The sequence below is a fragment of the Symsagittifera roscoffensis genome, chromosome 7 (genome assembly GCF_963678635.1).
Source record: "Symsagittifera roscoffensis chromosome 7, txSymRosc1.1, whole genome shotgun sequence".
Taxonomy (NCBI): Eukaryota; Metazoa; Xenacoelomorpha; order Acoela; family Convolutidae; genus Symsagittifera; species Symsagittifera roscoffensis.
This window is the reverse complement of record NC_087068.1, coordinates 4,454,060-4,474,120: the sequence shown is the minus strand read 5'-3', so window position 1 is coordinate 4,474,120 and position 20,061 is coordinate 4,454,060. Positions and strand designations below refer to the sequence as shown.

Here is a 20,061-nt window from a genome sequence, read left to right as displayed (position 1 = left end):
GCGAAATGAAGTACACTTTTTTTGTTTTTGCTTCGTGTTTTCATACAATCCGGATCAATGCTGACAAGCCAGCTAACAATTTCAAGATGATTTCTCAGCACAGCAAGCTCAAAAGTCGTTTTTCCATTGTTATTTTGAATTGTGTGTAACAGCGGATCAGATTCTGACTTGTAATTATTGTATTCTTCTAGCAGCCATTTGCTGAACTCGAGATGACCTCTTAAACACGACCAGTGGAAAGCCGTCGTGCCTTCGACATCTGGCGATGAAATCAATGAACTTTTGTCCGATGAGTTCACCGATTTTAAGAGAACCGAAGCAATTTCAGTTTTGCCATTTGCAGCTGCGACATGAAGTACGCTTAATTTGACTTTGTTTTGTAATTTCATACAAGCCAGATCAACGCTGGCGAGCCAACTAACAATTTCAAAATGATTACTCAGCAAAGCAGGCTCAAGAGGCGTGGTTCCATCATTATCTCGTATTGTGTGTAAGAGCGGATCAGATTCTGACTTGTAATTATTGTATTCTTCTAGCAGCCATTTGCTGAACTCGAGATGACCTCTTAAACACGACCAGTGGAAAGCCGTCCAGCCTTCGTCATCTGGCGATGAAATCAATGAACTTTTGTCCGATGAGTTCACCGATTTTAAGAGAACCGAAGCAATTTCAGTATTGCCGGTTAAAGCTGCGAAATGAAGTACACTTTTTTTTGTTTTTGCTTCGTGTTTTCATACAATCCGGATCAATGCTGACAAGCCAGCTAACAATTTCAAGATGATTTCTCAGCACAGCAAGCTCAAAAGGCGTGGTTCCATTGTTATTTTGAATTGTGTGTAACAGCGGATCAGATTCTGACTTGTAAATCTTGTATTCTTCTAGCAGGCATTTGCTGAACTCGAGATGACCTTCTGAACACGACCAGTGGAAAGCCGTCATGCCTTTGTCATCTGGCGATGAAATCAATGAACTTCTGTCCAATGAATTTAACGATTCTAAGAGAACAGAAGCTATTTCAGTATTGCCGGTTAAAGCTGCGAAATGAAGTACACTTTTTTTGTTTTTGCTTTGTGTTTTCATACAATCTGGATCAATGCTGACAAGCCAGCTAACAATTTCAAGATGATTTCTCAGCACAGCAAGCTCAAAAGTCGTTTTTCCATTGTTATTTTGAATTGTGTGTAACAGCGGATCAGATTCTGACTTGTAATTATTGTATTCTTCTAGCAGCCATTTGCTGAACTCGAGATGACCTCTTAAACACGACCAGTGGAAAACCGTCGTGCCTTCGTCATCTGGCGATGAAATCAATGAACTTTTGTCCGATGAGTTCACCGATTTTAAGAGAACCGAAGCAACTTCAATTTTGCCATTTGTAGCTGCGACATGAAGTACGCTTAATTTGTCTTTGTTTTGTAATTTCATACAAGCCAGATCAATGCTGGCGAGCCAACCAACAATTTCAAGATGATTTCTCAGCACAGCAAGCTCAAGAGGCGTGGTTCCATCATTATCTCGTATTGTGTGTAACAGCGGATCAGATTCTGACTTGTAATTATTGTATTCTTCTAGCAGCCATTTGCTGAACTCGAGATGACCTTCTGAACACGACCAGTGGAAAGCCGTCGTGCCTTCGTCATCTGGCGATGAAATCAATGAACTTCTTTCCGATGAAATCACCGATTTAAAGAGAACCGAAGCAATTTCAGTTTTGCCATTTGCAGCTGCGACATGAAGTACGCTTAATTTGTCTTTGTTTTGTAATTTCATACAAGCTAGATCAATGCTGGCGAGCCAAGCAACAATTTCAAGATGATCTCTCAGCACAGCAAGCTCAAGAGGCGTGGTTCCATCATTATCTCGTATTGTGTGTAACAGCGGATCAGATTCTGACTTGTAATTATTGTATTCTTCTAGCAGCCATTTGCTGAACTCGAGATGACCTTCTGAACACGACCAGTGGAAAGCCGTCGCGCCTCCGTCATCTGGCGATGAAATCAATGAACTTCTTTCCGATGAGTTCACCGATTTAAAGATAACCGAAGCAGTTTCAGTTTTTCAATTTGCAGCTGCGACATGAAGTACGCTTAATTTGTCTTTGTTTTGTAATTTCATACAAGCCAGATCAATGCTGGCGAGCCAACCAACAATTTCAAGATGATTTCCCAGCACAGCATGCTCAAGAGGCGTGGCTCCAACATTATCTCGTATTGTGTGTAACAGCGGATCAGATTCTGACTTGTAATTATTGTATTCTTCTAGCAGCCATTTGCTGAACTCGAGATGACCTTCTATACACGACCAGTGGAAAGCCGTCAGGCCTTTGTCATCTGGCGATAAAATCAATGAACTTCTTTCCGATGAGTTTACCGATTTAAAGAGAACCGAAGCAATTTCAGTTTTGCCATTTGCAGCTGCGACATGAAGTACGCTTAATTTGTCTTTGTTTTGTAATTTCATACAAGCCAGATCAATGCTGGCGAGCCAACCAACAATTTCAAGATGATTTCTCACCACACCAAGCTCAAGAGGCGTGGTTCCATCATTATCTCGTATTGTGTGTAACAACGGATCAGATTCTGACTTGTAGTTATTGTATTCTTCTAGCAGCCATTTGCTGAACTCGAGATGACCTTGTAAACACGACCAGTGGAAAGCCGTCATGCCTTCGTCATCTGGCGATGAAATCAATGAACTTTTGTCCGATGAGTTCACCGATTTTAAGAGAACCGAAGCAATTTCAGTTTTGCCATTTGCAGCTGCGACATGAAGTACGCTTAATTTGTCTTTGTTTCGTAATTTCATACAAGCCAGATCAATGCTGGCGAGCCAACCAACAATTTCAAGATGATTTCTCAGCACAGCAACCACAAGAGGCGTGGTTCCATTGTTATTTTGAATTGTGTGTAACAGCGGATCAGATTCTGATTTGTAATTCTTGTATTCTTCTAGCAGGAATTTGCTGAACTCGAGATGACCTCTTAAACACGACCAGTGGAAAGCCGTCCAGCCTTCGTCATCTGGCGATGAAATCAATGAACTTTTGTCCGATGAGTTCACCGATTTTAAGAGAACCGAAGCAATTTCAGTATTGCCGGTTAAAGCTGCGAAATGAAGTACACTTTTTTTGTTTTTGCTTCGTGTTTTCATACAATCCGGATCAATGCTGACAAGCCAGCTAACAATTTCAAGATGATTTCTCAGCACAGCAAGCTCAAAAGGCGTGGTTCCATTGTTATTTTGAATTGTGTGTAACAGCGGATCAGATTCTGACTTGTAATTCTTGTATTCTTCTAGCAGCCATTTGCTGAACTCGAGATGACCTTTTGAACACGACCAGTGGAAAGCCGTCATGCCTTTGTCGTCTGGCGATGAAATCAATGAACTTCTGTCCAATGAGTTTAACGATTCTAAGAGAACAGAAGCAATTTCAGTATTGCCGGTTAAAGCTGCGAAATGAAGTATACTTTTTTTGTTTTTGCTTCGTGTTTTCGTACAATCCGGATCAATGCTGACAAGCCAGCTAACAATTTCAAGATGATTTCTCAGCACAGCAAGCTCAAAAGGCGTGGTTCCATTGTTATTTTGAATTGTGTGTAACAGCGGATCAGATTCTGACTTGTAAATCTTGTATTCTTCTAGCAGGCATTTGCTGAACTCGAGATGACCTTCTGAACACGACCAGTGGAGAGCCGTCATGCCTTTGTCATCTGGCGATGAAATCAATGAACTTCTGTCCAATGAGTTTAACGATTCTAAGAGAACAGAAGCAATTTCAGTATTGCCGGTTAAAGCTGCGAAATGAAGTATACTTTTTTTGTTTTTGCTTCGTGTTTTCGTACAATCCGGATCAATGCTGACAAGCCAGCTAACAATTTCAAGATGATTTCTCAGCACAGCAAGCTCAAAAGGCGTGGTTCCATTGTTATTTTGAATTGTGTGTAACAGCGGATCAGATTCTGACTTGTAATTCTTGTATTCTTCTAGCAGCCATTTGCTGAACTCGAGATGACCTTTTGAACACGACCAGTGGAAAGCCGTCATGCCTTCGTCATCTAGCGATGAAATCAATGAACTTTTGTCCGATGAGTTCGCCGATTTTAAGAGAACCGAAGCAATTTCAGTTTTGCCATTTGCAGCTGCGACCTGAAGTACGCTTAATTTGTCTTTGTTTTGTAATTTCATACAATCCGGATCAATGCTGACAAGCCAGCTAACAATTTCAAGATGATTGCTCGCCACAGCAAGCTCAAGAGGCGTGGTTCCATCATTATCTCGTATTGTGTGTAAGAGCGGATCAGATTCTGACTTGTAATTCTTGTATTCTTCTAGCAGGCATTTGCTGAACTCGAGATGACCTCTCAAACACGACCAGTGGAAAGCCGTCAGGCCTTTGTCATCTGGCGATGAAATCAATGAACTTCTTTCCGATGAGTTCACCGATTCTAAGAGAACAGAAGCAATTTCAGTATTGCCGTTTAAAGCTGCGAAATGAAGTACACTTTTATTGTTTTTGTTTCGTGTTTTCATACAATCCGGATCAATGCTGACAAGCCAGCTAACAATGTCAAGGCTATTACACAGTGCCACGTGCATAAGAGGCGTGTTTCCAAAATTATCGACAATAGTGTGCAGTTCTCGCTGACTTTTCCCCTTCGATTTGTGCCGGTTGCGGAAATATTGGAGCAGCTTCAAATGACCATGTTTAGCAGCAACGAAAAATATTGATTTGCCCGTATCCTCTTTCTGCTCTATATAGGAATTTTGTTCCTCATCGGGAGTGAAATCCAGAATCATTCGGGCAATTCGTAAATTTCCGACTTCTGTAGCTATCATTAATGGCGTAGTTTCTTTTCGATATTTACAAAGCGCTAGAGAAGAGTTCTGTTTCAGCAGACACTGAACAGTGTCCTCGCACTCGTTGTAGCACGATCTTAAAAACAAGCGGCCACAATAGTCTCTCAGAAACCTTTGTCGTTGAGAACTTTCCAGTATGTCGAGTATATGCAATAATGTTGGTTTGTGACAACAAAACGATAGCAAAATTTCCAGAACCGACAAATCCGTTTGCTTTATGACTTCAGCTAATATGGGTAGCTTCTCGCAACGTTTCAGAAATTGTCTACATTTGGGAGTTTTGAAAAACGCTGGCAGCCACACACTGCTAGAATTGTAAGCATGGTCTCTATGTTGATGGGTAATGTACTGTATGAGATTAAATACATGTGGTTTCTCGGAGTCTCCTTTCAGGAACAACACTTCTAGAAGAGAGGATACAAGCTTGGTATCATCTATCAAATGTTGCTTTATATCATCGGTTATCTCGGGAAAATCGCCACTGCGAATTTGAAGAACAAGTTTGTCGCCTACATGATTATGATAAGCATCAATCACGTTACACACTTTTGCGTTTTCCGTGTATATGATGACGCTTTTCACAGCTCGTGTTATCATGCTGTAAACAACTGAGAGAAGAAGATCGTCATCTCCATTCCCGATAAAAATGCAAACATGATCCCATTCTGCCCCAGTGAATTCCAAATCTTCTATTTTAGACACACTTTCCATGTTAACATTAATTAGCTTCGCTTTTTGTTGTATCGTGTTGTCACTGAGTGTTGTATAAACTGAGAATACAACTGAGTTTGAGCTCTGTAACATTAAACAAGAATTATGCATATTTACCATTTTAAACTGTCAAAATTTTGATCAACAAATGAATGGGAAAAATAAAAAGAACGAACCATTTCACTTATGACATGTTGCTGGTCTGGGTTTGACGGCCAAACTCGTTTCAACTGGAACGATTTTTTGTTCCCCGATGAGAAACATTTGAAGAGAACAGCAGACGAAGCACCGAGTTCTGGTAATATCCATTTATTCAGAATGTATGTCGATAGTCCAGATATATGCGCGGAACTTCTGTATAGTACCGTGAGATAACATGTTTTGAACATGCTCATGTACTTGTGGTCGTCAGGGACATTCTTTTGACCACCAATAACACACGCTACCCATAAGGTTGAAGAAATGTATTTGAGGTACGCTACGATTTCTGCAAAGTCAGTATGGTATACTTCGTCAACCAGGAACGTGGCTTTGCTCCTGGTGTTCTTAATGATATCTTCGAACTTGCTGAGATAAGTGACATGAAAATATCTTTCTTTACAATATTTCTGCCTAAACGTTTCTAAAACTTCATGGAAAGAACTTTTCCGGTCAGGTAAGAAATAATACACGTGTTCTGGTGAAGAAACTTGTTTCCCGCATTTTTCTAAAGCAAGCGCGAGTAGCAAAGATGACTTTCCTGATCCAGCCTCTCCGAAAACAACAAGTCTGCGAATACCACTTCTCAGAATTGACAGTTGCTGTGGACTTAGAATAAGGTCGGATAACTGGAACTGGAACACCTTTCTGTCATCATATTTGACATCTGACGCTTCCGATTTGATTCCATATTGAGATTTGATATAATCATTATGCTGCAGTTGAAACCGGTCATGGACGCTCAACAAAGGTTGTTGAAAACTGTACGATAGATAAATTATACCAGCTATGTAATGATTCAACCTTGTTTTCTGACATTCTGCTGGTTTATTGTTAAATGCCAAGATATCTGTCCACAAAGTTTGCTCGCAACATGATGATTGTCCCAGCAGCCCGCTGAACCGATAAATAAACTTTTTCTCTGGGGATGATTCAACCGTTTCCTTCGTAATGAACCAAACTTGGTTAAGAATATCACTGGATAAACAATCAATGTCATCAACAACTTTTTCGCCAGCCGTTCGTTTTCTGTTATTATCAATGATTCGGCCGCTGATATGTTTACGAATGTCTTTCAATTGAACATTGGTGAGTGCAATAATGAACAAAACGTTCTCACGGAGATAAGCTCTGACAGCATTGTTTTGTTCATCAGTTTGTTCCTAAATACAGTTGTGAAATAGGTTTGTGCTCTTCTGAATAAAGCAGTAAATCATTGCGGAAGCAGTGTGTAAAATTTTAGTAGCCAGTTCTCCGAAGAACACTTTATGCATCAAACTACTGAATAGACAAACTTAATCAATCGCCCGCCGCAGCAAGATTGCTCACCTGGTGAGTTGTATATGCCTTGATGATACTCATCAGCATGTGTTGAATCCTCGGAACAGTCCTTGTAAGCATCTGTTCAATTTTCTCTTTGATGATTTTTGCAAGCTTTTTGCCGCAAGAGCGACCAACTTCTATCGCCGCAAGATGGTGGTTGTTGACGTAGAGCCAATCTATCTCAAAGCTGCAAAGACGATCATATATGTAAATAAATGCATGTGTCAAACTACAACTTTCACAAAAAAAAACAGCAAGGCTGCTCGTATCAGGACGAAATCCTGATTGTTCAGACGACTGCCCTTTGAGGTCTATGAATCTATGTTCGCTCAAAACAAATTGGAGTATCCTTTTATAAAATAGAAAAAAAATTGAGATCCCATCACTCGCCATATTAGGAAAAAGGTGATACATTTCGCTCCCAGCAACGTAGCAAATATGACAATCAGCCTCCTTCAACTAAATTGGAACGATTTCTAAAAGAGGTTTAGCCCTCGCTTACGCGTTAGTTGCCCGAAATATAATGAGCGTAAATTGTACCAAATTGGCAATATTGGTAATGTTTAAACCCCATTAAATTTTACAAAAACTAGTCACAGAAGAATCATCTTTTCAATTTTGAGCTCAACACAACAATACTTTTTGGCTGATATAAAAAATTTCCGTCAAAAATCCTAGTCAAAATGTTAAAATTAGTCAGGAATTTTTTTTCAATCTTGCCAAGATCTTGAAGAATCCTGAATTACCGCCAACAATCATGTTTTACCCCGAGCACAAAAATTTTGCTTACCCCGAGCACAAAAATTCTCTCACTTTCTTCAAAAGTTAAAACAAAATCGACTCACTTGTCAGTGTCAGATGCATTTGAAAACACTCTGATCGAATTAGAGCCATTGAAACTGTGTAGAAACAATCCCGCTGCTTCAATGTTTGCTACACACTCATCCCAGAATTCAAGAAGTTCGCCTGTAATGGTAAAGAAGAGTGAATTGTAATCTTGAAAGAGACGCCAGATCTAGTCAACTTGAGAAGATAGCAAAAAATCTTCGAAAACAGTTGTGATTTTTAAGACTTTTGACCGTCCAAAAATCATGAACACATTTCCAGAAACCTGTATGATATATTTTCAGCCCCCTAAGCGAATTTGAAATTTTCCTGAATTCTTGCAAAGATCTTCAAGATTCTTCAAAAATTTTTGAAGATTTTTCAAGATCTTTATAGATCTCCAGGGAAAATTTTAAAACAATTTCATGATCAATTTGTCAAATTTTATGGAGAAAAAAAAATGTCAGCAAAAAAGACGTACCAATAACAAGAATTAAAGCAAATCTCTATTTTCTTAATCTTGTGAGTTTTCTATTATTTTTGTGAAATTTCAATGTTCGAATTTCTGTTTTTATAGTTAACATATGATTTTTTTTCGGAATGTAAATAAAAATTTAAAACAGCTTTCTGGCTTCAATTTTTCATTGTGTAAGATCAAAAACAATTCAGTATGGGGCAATTTAAATATTTTTAATTTTAAAGAATAAATACAACTTCAGAGCGTTCGATCGAAAAAATTCTTGCGCAATTTTTGTTCATCAACCGTTTAGTTAGTTATCCGCATTGTTAATCCCTGAATTTACTGCTTTGAAATGCTTTGAAACTAAAATCATCAGAAAAGTTTGGAGGTTTTTAGCAAAAAATTTATGTTTTACTGATGATCATTTTGTTCATACATTTTTGCAAGCTTCGCTGTTTTGCGCATAACATTAGATTCAAGTGAGTTTATGCTTCATGTTTTTGCCTTTATTTGTTTTGGAAATGAAATAAGCATAAATTTTTGGAAATTTTTGGCGAAAAATTGGTTTTTGTTCTGATGGTTCTTAGTAAATTCAAGGTCAAGGGCATAGCATGAAAAACTTTTTGCACCTGCAAAAGTCTAACAAATCAAGTCAACTCTCTGTTTTACATGTTTTCGCAAAATATCTAAGTCGCTTTGTTGATTTTTGAAAAATTTGAGACATGGCGTGGTTAAAATGCAACGTTTTCGTCAAGAAAACTAAAAAAAAACTAAATCTTTTAAATGGAAACTTTCAATTCAGGAAAATTTTATTTATATCGTGCATGCTCAAAAGGAAAAAATTTTTGCTATAAATTTCAGAAACGTTCCAAACAAACTAATTTGAGTTATTTCTCGCATTTTTTTCCTCAGATACATCCCATTCACTCTTCTCAGGTGTTTTAAGCCACATCTGATTGTTCAAACTCTAGATAACTTACTTGTGTTTTTTTATGATTTGCTTTCTATAATTTTTTAAACTTAATTGCATCATGATATCAACTCAATAGTTGCTACATACCACATGATTAAGATACATCAGCAAGGACGCTGAATGCTCTCAAGAAGTTTTCTATTTGAACATTGGTGCTTTTTTCAGATTTTTCCTTTATTCAAAATAAAACTCAAGAGAAGTTTTAATTTGATTTGCACAGTTTTTGCAAAGGATCTTCATCATGTGTTTGCCAAAAAACCCTGAGACTTCTGTTGAGTCTAGCTTAGTCGACTCGATGTCTAATTTTGCATTTATTCACTTGAAATTATCATCAACTCGACCATTGTTTGGTAGTTTAATGTCTCATTTTCCTGGGCATCAGCTTCCTTGTGTCTTGATCTCATATCTTGCTTGACACAGTTTGAGGCACTGATCCCAATTAACACGAGATATAGAATATTCTGTGCGGTATCAAGTCATTAAATTCAGCTAAATTTTTCACTTTAATGTTTTTTTTCTGGATTTTAGCTAAGGGCCTTCTTCCAGTGAATCTCCTCTAAACCGATCCCTAGCAAAACAGGAGTGCTGGAATTTTTGTAAAAGCATCTTCAACAGCATTTTAGATCAAATTTTTGAAAGAGAGTCGCAGGATAGTTTTGTTTAACAAGTGGTTTTTGCAACTGCTATCAGCTCGTAGTTTGAAAATTGAATTTTTCATTTAAACAAATTTTTTCGTCCTTTTAAACAATTTTGTCAAGAATTCGAACAATTTGCTCCAACTCATACCACTAAGTCAATTAGCGGGCTTCGTTTCCCAAAATTGTTCATTTTGCATGTTTTCGTTGTTTTCTGAGAACAGCTCTAGTAGTTTTAAAAGAATAATTTCAATTTCAGAAAAAGATCATAATATCGAAGCTATAAACACTCAGTAAATCACACCTAGACTTCTCAATAAATAACTTCAAATAACTTGCATGCTCTTCCAGACCCTTTTTCGTTCTCCTTGTCTACAACCAAAAACTATCCTATCAAATTTGAGATTTTGCTGTTCATGAATAGAACAAAATAGTCATTTGTTGACCGTTTTTTGTTCTTTTTGACTTTTCTTGAAAACTATTCTACCATATCTTGGTTTAATCGATATCTGGATTTAATCGAGAGTTTGGGCATAATCGAAGTCACAAGTTGCATGAATCTCCTCGATGTCAGCGGCTAAGCCCAAACTGTTTCACGAGAAAATTATGATTCTCGTAGAAAACAATTTTTTTGATCCTTTTGTTTGGACTCTTCTCGATAACTATACTGCCAATTTTGATATCATAGGTTTAATTAAAATAACAGGTTGTTGAAAGCCAACGTGCAAAAACTGCCACTACCAATTTCTTTTAGACAAATGTTATACAAGTTTGACTTTCATTGAAACTTTTTTGAATTTTCTCGAAAAGGAGACAGTATGAAATTGCAAAACCCCGTTCTAGAAATCGTTTCTGCTTTAGCGGCCGCGATCTACTTTTTGGACAACAAGTTGTGTTTTATCGAGAGATAATAAAACTTTGGTTCACCTAGTTCTTTCAATATTTTTACTGGTTGTTTTTTTTGTTGTCTCTGCTTGGCTGCCCATGGCGTCTGTTGTTATTAGTATTATCAAAATATCCAGTTGCTCTGAGGAGGTGACTTAGAATTTTCAAACAGTTATTACTTTCATCTTTAAACTATTATCTTTTAAATATGCGGAAGAAATTAACTTTATGCCATAATAGTTTACCACTATTTACACAAAGCCTAATAATTGAACTTTTGGGGAAATTACAAAGACTACCGGGAGATCCAAAATTGCTCTTAAATAACTACATAGTTAGTCAGTATAAAAGTCAAGCAAAAGCAAAGAGATCAAAATTTGAAGGTGGGTCAACCGGAATTTGATAATAGAAACAGAAGAAAAATTATACTGTTGTATCCGAAAAAATTATCAACCGAAAGAGATTTAGATCTTGAGAAGTGCTCTCGTAATTTATGCCTAATTTTCTCTAACATTAATATCGCAGCAGACACAAAGGTCAAAATTCTTCAAATGATGATTAAAATTATGTCGATTAACATTTCCAAACATAATATTGCCACCTGTCATCCTTGGAAACCTAGAAAGAAACCACCTGTGTTTGTGAAAATCCTAATCCATGCGGATGGCGACGCAGGTGGAGGCACAGATCATGGCTGAAAAAACTCCAGAACAATAAAAGACAATCAGTATATTTTGAAGAGTGCTTTTTCCCTTGCGACAGAACAATTAGATCAGAAGCGATAGCCAACTGTATCCTATATTATACTCAAAAACAAAATGTGTATGCCAATAACCCTAAAAATCCGCAGCTTAATTGAAGTGAAGCGATGGTGTTATGAAAACGTCAAGATTTTCAAATTCCAATTATAAAATAGAAGCAAAGATTTTTATGCGACGAGCAGTAAAAAAAAAGCGAAAAATAAATTTTATAATCTTGAGGAAAATGATGAAACTTAATCTATTGCAGATGAAATTGTAAACGCCATTGCTTCTTTTATCATAAGAGCACTGAAACCAATTACACCAGCTAATGATTACAACGTTGAAAAACACCAAACACAATGTTTCAGTAGGTGCCTATCGTGTTGAACAGTCGACTGGTATCTAGCCATAGTTCTGGATCATCCAATTTATCCGATGCTAAAAACTATTTTTCAGTTCTGCCTTTGAACACATTCTCACTAAAACCACCTTTCGAGAGTTTGTAAGTCTTACGTCACGGCAGATAAAATTTGCTCAAGTGAAAATTATTGATAATGATATCTTTAAAGATTTTCTTATTAATGGACAGTATTTTGTGAAACACCGCACTATTGTAAGGGGAGAAGGGGCCATAATTCAAATTAAGGAAAACGTGAAGGTGCTCAGGCCTTTGAAAACTCCATTTGTATATCTGATCTTTGCTAAGGTCGATAAAAACTGTTTTGACTTGAAAATTAGCGTTTACTTATAACCCAACAAGAAGAAAAAAATTGCAGTTCTTTAATTAGCGTAAAAGTTTTTCTGAATTCATTAGTTCAACATCGAAAGTGGATCTCATATGTGGACATTTTAATATCAATACGGTACTGTAGAATCAGTTTTCTACTAACTACCTAAATAGCTTCATTTCTAACAGAAACAACTCGCGTATCATAAACTCATCTTCCTGTATCCATCACTTCATGTATGAGATTTTTCTGAAGCTAGAACAAAATTCATGCAATACAAAAACATTGGTGAGAACTTTACGATCCTTATCAAATGGCCCATAAAACAAATGCTTTCAGATTCTATATATAATTTTAGAGTTATTATATTTCTAAAATACGAATCAAGGAGAAGTAATTTTCTCAAAGACTTGAAACAATCATTCGAAGCGAGTAGAAATGGAGCTCCGCCTGAGCAAGCCTTTGACAGTTTTCTATCTTTGAAAGTGATGAACTGATATGCCTCAATCAACCACCTTGGTTCAACGGTGCGTTAAAAGTCTCATCAGATGAAAAGTGGAAGAAGGCACACAGAAACTGGAAAAAACAAGGAAATAGTACATTATTGTACAATTTTACTAATTTGAAAAAGATTGAGCAAGCAATTTAAAAGAATAAACGAAAATTTTATTGGAATTAGGTTTAAGAATTTTTTTGATGACTCAAGACAAATATATAATTCATTTAATAAGCTAACTGGCAAATGTTCAATGCGTTCGAATGTGTCCATTCTTGAGTCATGTCAAAAAGTCAATAATCTTCAAACTGAAAAAGATGTTGCAAATAGATTCGATTATTTTTTCAATATTCCTGAAAACTTTAAAACAGATATCCAAATGAATCTCCACCTTATGCACCTAAAGTAACTTGGATGAAGTTTCTTCATAGAAGGGCCTTTATATAAAACACAGCCCGAAAAACACAGCCCGAAAGTGTGCTTGGTGTGATGAAAAGAATTACAACAAAGTCTAATGCTTATGGATATTTGATATTCAGGTAAAACAGGAAATATCGGACAATAGCTTTCTTCGAAAATTGACCTAATTTTTTTCTAAAAATTGTTCTTTTTTCTTCTTTTTTAGTTTTTTGAATTTTTTTATTAGAGAGACGGCGGTAAATTAAATATAGCCAATAGACAGTTGGAGTCTTTAAACACAAGTAAACAAAAAACTATTGACTTAATTTTTGAAAACTGTCAAGATTCGAGTTTTACAATTTTACAGCTCTTTGAATTTCTAGAAAAAAAGGTTAACGCTTTTTTGAAAATTAATTTTGAGAAAACTGTTTCAATAGGTAATTTTCATGGGTAGCAATAAAAAAGCACAACATCAATTCAAGATCACAAATTCAAGATCACAATAAAAAAGTACAATAAAAAGTACGAATTAATAAAACTTTTAATGTATCGAACTCTAAACTGTAACCTCGAGATCGGGAAATTAACGTCCTCGCAATTTCCCCCTACTGGTCATTGGAATTTATATAAATCAGCCACCACAAAAAGGGCTGTCTAAAGAAACAGCGCATTCGTTTACTTATAATTTGAACTTTTCTATAAAAAAACCAGGACCCTCTTTTATACTTGCTTTTTCGATTCAACAATTTGTGGTATTCAACAATTATACTTGTACCAAAGACTCAGCGCGATCATGTACCAAAGTAATTATCTTTCTAACGAGCGTTACTCGATCGCGTTACTCGATCGACATTGAACTATATCTCATAAGGTTCAAACCAGTCTTCCTCAACACTTGGACAAAAGATGATTATTTTCTAATGGCGTTCAAAAAACGACTGAAAGAGCTTTGAGAAGATAAAAAACTCAAACCATTCCGATGATTGTTCGTGGTACCTGATTTTGCGTGGATAAAAAAAAAGAAAGTACTTTTAACACACCCGAAAGAAAATTCATCCTCATTGTCAACCGTCGGAAAAGTAAACTAGTTTCAATCAACGCAATAAAATTAATCACTGAAATTGAAAAAAAAAAAAAAACTGCAAAAAAGCAAACTTGAGCATGCATATCCAGAAAAAAATCATCACGACCTGAATAAGAGTCGGAACTACGTTCATCGAACCTCAGATACAAAAAAGTCAATTTGTTCCGAAAAGAATGTGAAGAAACTGCACGTATAAATTAATCATCAAAAATTATCAGATACATTTATGTCTACAAGTATTTGTAGCACGGATGCGAAACGGAGCTTCGCATCACTTGCGATACAAAGAAACCGTAGCATTGCAGGCCAGCAAACAGAAAACGAAATAAAATTTAAAAAAAAAACAGAAAAATAATTGAAAACAATTTTTGGGATAAACTAAACAACTCAATTACTAAAACTGTAGAAATATCGGCATAAATTAAACGCTTATTGTTTAGCGAGCGGTTATTAGGCCAAAAATACGTGGGTAGGCGCTAATTGAGCGCAAAACAAAAAAATCCATAAAAAACATTGGCAAAAAATAGCGATTGAGTTTCAAAAGTTTCAACTTTCTCACCAAAACTGACCATTGAAACAAAAAAAATGACTTTGTTCTCTGCAAAATTAAGTAACCAAACTTCTGAAAACCTTATTATCAGAATTTTTTTCTTTTTAGATATGAAGCTGAGCTAGATCTAAACACTAGGCCTATCTAAACGAATAAGGCCTAATTTGAAGCCAAAACATGCCAAGACAATAAAAAGTAAAACGAGCCTCGATAGAAAACTAATCAAGCGCAAGGAAGCCTAAAATAAGTTCAAGTCAAAAAAAAAATTCAATAAAATTTAGATCCCCTCATCCTCAAACACACACACACAACAAATTATTTGGGCATCAAATGAAAAAATACGAGCCCACTATAATTTAGGCCAAACCCTATTGCGCCGGGAAAAAGAGAAGAAAAAATACAAAAAAACAGACAAAAAAAAACAAAAATCAAGACAAATAACAACTTATTAAGTCGCCCTCACCATCAAAACACTTACACATATTAAAAAGGAAAAAAATTACGGGAAAAAGAAGTCTAGTACCCGATTGCAAAAACCTTTCTTATCGCGAGGGTTAAAGAAACAGAACATCATTTTCATGAGCTAAAATGTTTAGCTAAATTTATCCATAAATTGATCTATATCATGGAAGCAGATTTGACAAAAATTTTTAAAAAAATCGTTCAAAAAAAATATTTACACGTTTTCTCTCAAGATTTTCCATTGAAAAATAAAATAATGAACAATGAAAATTAGCTACTTCGCTTATGTGAAGGAAGAAAGAAAAAATATATTTTCTCTTGTCACTTATAACATGAATTATAAAGTCGGAACTACGTTCATCGAACCTCAGATACAAAAAAGTCAATTTGTTCCGAAAAGAATGTGAAGAAACTGCACGTATAAATTAATCATCAAAAATTATCAGATACATTTATGTCTACAAGTATTTGTAGCACGGATGCGAAACGGAGCTTCGCATCACTTGCGATACAAAGAAACCGTAGCATTGCAGGCCAGCAAACAGAAAACGAAATAAAATTTAAAAAAAAACAGAAAAATAATTGAAAACAATTTTTGGGATAAACTAAACAACTCAATTACTAAAACTGTAGAAATATCGGCATAAATTAAACGCTTATTGTTTAGCGAGCGGTTATTAAGCCAAAAATACGTGGGTAGGCGCTAATTGAGCGCAAAACAAAAAAATCCATAAAAAACATTGGCAAAAAATAGCGATTCAGTTTCAAAAGTTTCAACTTTCTCACCAAAACTGACCATTGAAACAAAAAAAATGACTTTGTTCTCTGTAAAATTAAGTAACCAAACTTCTGAAAACCTTATTATCAGAATTTTTTTCTTTTTAGATATGAAGCTGAGCTAGATCTAAACACTAGGCCTATCTAAACGAATAAGGCCTAATTTGAAGCCAAAACATGCCAAGACAATAAAAAGTAAAACGAGCCTCGATAGAAAACTAATCAAGCGCAAGGAAGCCTAAAATAAGTTCAAGTCAAAAAAAAAATTCAATAAAATTTAGATCCCCTCATCCTCAAACACACACACACAACAAATTATTTGGGCATCAAATGAAAAAATACGAGCCCACTATAATTTAGGCCAAACCCTATTGCGCCGGGAAAAAGAGAAGAAAAAATACAAAAAAACAGACAAAAAAAACAAAAATCAAGACAAATAACAACTTATTAAGTCGCCCTCACCATCAAAACACTTACACATATTAAAAAGGAAAAAAATTACGGGAAAAAGAAGTCTAGTACCCGATTGCAAAAACCTTTCTTATCGCGAGGGTTAAAGAAACAGAACATCATTTTCATGAGCTAAAATGTTTAGCTAAATTTATCCATAAATTGATCTATATCATGGAAGCAGATTTGACAAAAATTTTTAAAAAAATCGTTCAAAAAAAATATTTACACGTTTTCTCTCAAGATTTTCCATTGAAAAATAAAATAATGAACAATGAAAATTAGCTACTTCGCTTATGTGAAGGAAGAAAGAAAAAATATATTTTCTCTTGTCACTTATAACATAAATTGAGCAGTTCACTTTTTGTAATTTTTAAAATGAGACTTGGAGAGTTTCTGGAATATCAAGTTTAGGCGTTAAAACCTCAATCCTATAATACACCCCCGCTAGCACCCAATCACAATTCATGCAATTACGGTTAGCATGCAATCAGGATTCAACATTTTTTTCTAACTATAATTTGCAAATTTAATCGGTTAACTCTTCATTTTGCAGTAAAAATACAGCTTACAGTTATGATAAAAAAGAATTCTAATACTGTTTGCAAAATTATGTCAATATCCTCGGGGATAAATTTTTGCGCTGACAAAAGGTTGGGAAAACTTGGTAGTGCGATATCGTATGAAAAATTGATCGATGTGATGTCGCGCCACCAGGTTTTCCTTTGATAGAATTTTTTACAAGGGTTTTGAATGTAGTTTTGTTGTCGACAGTCTTTTGGAATTGTCTTACTTTCAAACAAAATCAGATAGTTTAAAAACGTTGAGAGATATATTCCATGACTGAACCTTTTTGAGTAGTTTGTGTCGAGAATTTGAGTAGTTCGTAAACATGAGTTTCAAAGGCCTATAAGAAATTTTTATCCAGAAAAACATCACGATAACTACCGCTAGGCTTTCGAAAAAGAAGAAAAAAAATTTTGTTTTTATTAGAATTAAACATTCAAGTTAACTGTAGCTACAACTTTTGTGAATGAAAATTTAATACTGAACGATTGGAAACACAATATTTCTATAGTATGTAGGCAATTGATATCGTGGCGAATAATGTCTTATCCTTGTTTTCATCCCGCATTGTTTTCCGAATCTCATTTTCAACGAATTATTATGACTTCGGAATAATAATTTAGAGTCAAAAAATAAACCTAGATAATTACAAAGAGGTTTAATAATCACCTCTGAGAAATTAAATGACTTTTAAATTGCGAAGCGTTTTTTGTTCAATTGTTTTGTCTTATCGGTAAATATAGTCAGCTAATATCGTGCAACCAATGGTCAAGATCACAAAGATCAGTTTTTTTTTTCCATTTTAATGTATATAATCTGGCAGACCATAGCAGTGATTTTGGCGTAATTTGCAAATAAGGTTACATCAGCTGTTTTACATGTCACGGACAAATCATTAAAGTATATACGGAACAACAACGGTAAAGTAAAATTGATCTTAATGAGACGCCGAATTTCGTTCTCTTCTAATATGAAGAAAAAATATTTCTTTCAACTCGTTGTTGACAATCGTTGAGGTAGGACGTTAACCATTTTAGACAAATTGAGGTTGCATCTATTGCCATTTGCATCAAAAGTCATGAGAAGTTTTTCCTGATTGAGAGTTCAACAACTGCTTCTGTTTTACTAAGTTTTTATCTGAACCCAAACTAATTGCTATACATCAAAGCGGACTTTTCCGTGTATGCGTACTTTCGACAATACATTGTTCTTTTTTAAAGCCTATTCTAATTGTTGACACGAGAAACACCTTGTAAATGGTTAAGTGCTCGTCTAGATAGTTTCTGAACTGTTACTGTACATTTTTTGTTCAAACAGATACTGGGTGTCCTGATCGGTACACTGTTTTTGTTCTTTTTGTGACTTGTACTTAAAAAACACTTTAGCACTAAAAAACACTTAAAAAACTAGCAATAACATACTTCAGCCTTGCAATTTTCGTTGATACAAGAACGCCACGCGTAATCTGTAACATTTTTTGAAGGTTCTAGCGAGGGACAACTAAAAATTAGGTGCTCGAATGTTTCGCATTCTAAATTACAATAGAAACAATCGGGGGCAATCTCGAGAAAGAAAAACTACAGCTTTTCGCAATCTTTAAAAAAGCAGCGTACGCAAATTTATGAAGAAAGTTTTTTTCCCATATAACAAGCATTGATTTTTTCCAGACTTTGCCTGTGAATTTAATCAATTCTCCTTCTGAACAGAGATAACAGTTTGCAGCAAAACACATACAATAAGTTAAGAGATTGGCTTTTGATGATTACTCGGTAATTAGTAAAAAAAACTAGCCCTGACGTTTTCTATTTTCCTTGAATTTCCTTTGTTTTTTGTTTTACGTTTACAATTTTATTTGGCCTGAATAGTTTCGACCTTTGTTTTGGTTACAGCTTTATCCAGCCTGATATATTTCGGCTTTTCTTTTTGGTTGCCGAATTGCTTGACTTAGAGTTTCCAACCAGTTATTAGTTTCATATTAAAATTTCATCTTTGAAATATGCGGAAGAAAAAAATTTTTTGTGAAAATATTTTACCACTGTTTACACCAGTGAAAAGGCTAAGTTTCTTTGAATTTGTTTTTCAAAGTGCTGAAATATTGAAAAAAATTGTATTAAAAAATAGTTTTGAAAGAGATAGTTTTAAAAAGAAATTTTGACAGTTTTCCTTCTAATATTTTAGTCGATCTATCGATAGTTCTAGGCGAATCTTCTTGGTTCATGGAAAGCTGGTCTGTTCGTTACAACCCTGGCGATACGCAAGGGTATTGCAATCGGGTACGAGACTTTTTTTGCTTGAAAATTTATTCGGCTTCTAGGATTTCGGGAGTGTTTTTATCGGCTTACCGACCTATTTAGGGATTTTAAAGCAAGCATGAGTTTTAAGCTTTACCGCGGATTGCTCAAAGTGCTAAAAAAATTTAGGTTATAGTTAAAAGTTTTTCATGACGACAGATATATTTTCAATTTTACTGAAAAGTTTTCAAGTTTCGTCGGCTCAGTTGCCGCTTGTTAATTATTTTAGAGTTTTCATTAATTGCCGTGTTTCTGGACGTGTTTTTTGCAAATAGAACAGATTCCAGACAAAATTTTTGATTTTCTGAAGTGTTTTTTTTTCCTTATTTTTTGGACCTAGCGCCTCTCCTTTCAGCTCTGCTTGTGCGCTCTGCTATTTTAAAGTTGTATCGCGAGTAGGCCGAAGCTCTGCTTCTCCTCTGTGTTTAATACTGGTGGTTGTGTTTTTAGCGAAAACTAAATATCTTAGTGATGATTTTTTTTTATTAATCGATCGTCGCAATGCTTCACTTTGATGCATATGTCAGTAGATTCAATTTGCTCTTGTTTCAATTTATTGCCTTAATTTGCTTCGGAACTGAAAAACGTCAATAAGTTTTAAAATTTTTTGAGCAAAAAATTGAAATTTATACTGATGCTTCATTTTT

The 20,061-nt window shown here is 35.3% G+C and overlaps 1 protein-coding gene across 1 annotated transcript in view; it reads right to left on the bottom strand.

Annotated features, from left to right (window-relative positions):
* Window positions 1-7,930: 7,930 nt before the first annotated feature.
* Window positions 7,931-20,061, bottom strand: part of LOC134851417 (uncharacterized) — a 29,219-nt gene continuing 17,088 nt past the window's right edge. The window contains exon 9 of the mRNA XM_063867493.1: window positions 7,931-8,055. Within this exon, the coding sequence (XP_063723563.1) occupies window positions 7,931-8,055 (125 nt within the window). The remainder of the gene's footprint in view (window positions 8,056-20,061) is intronic.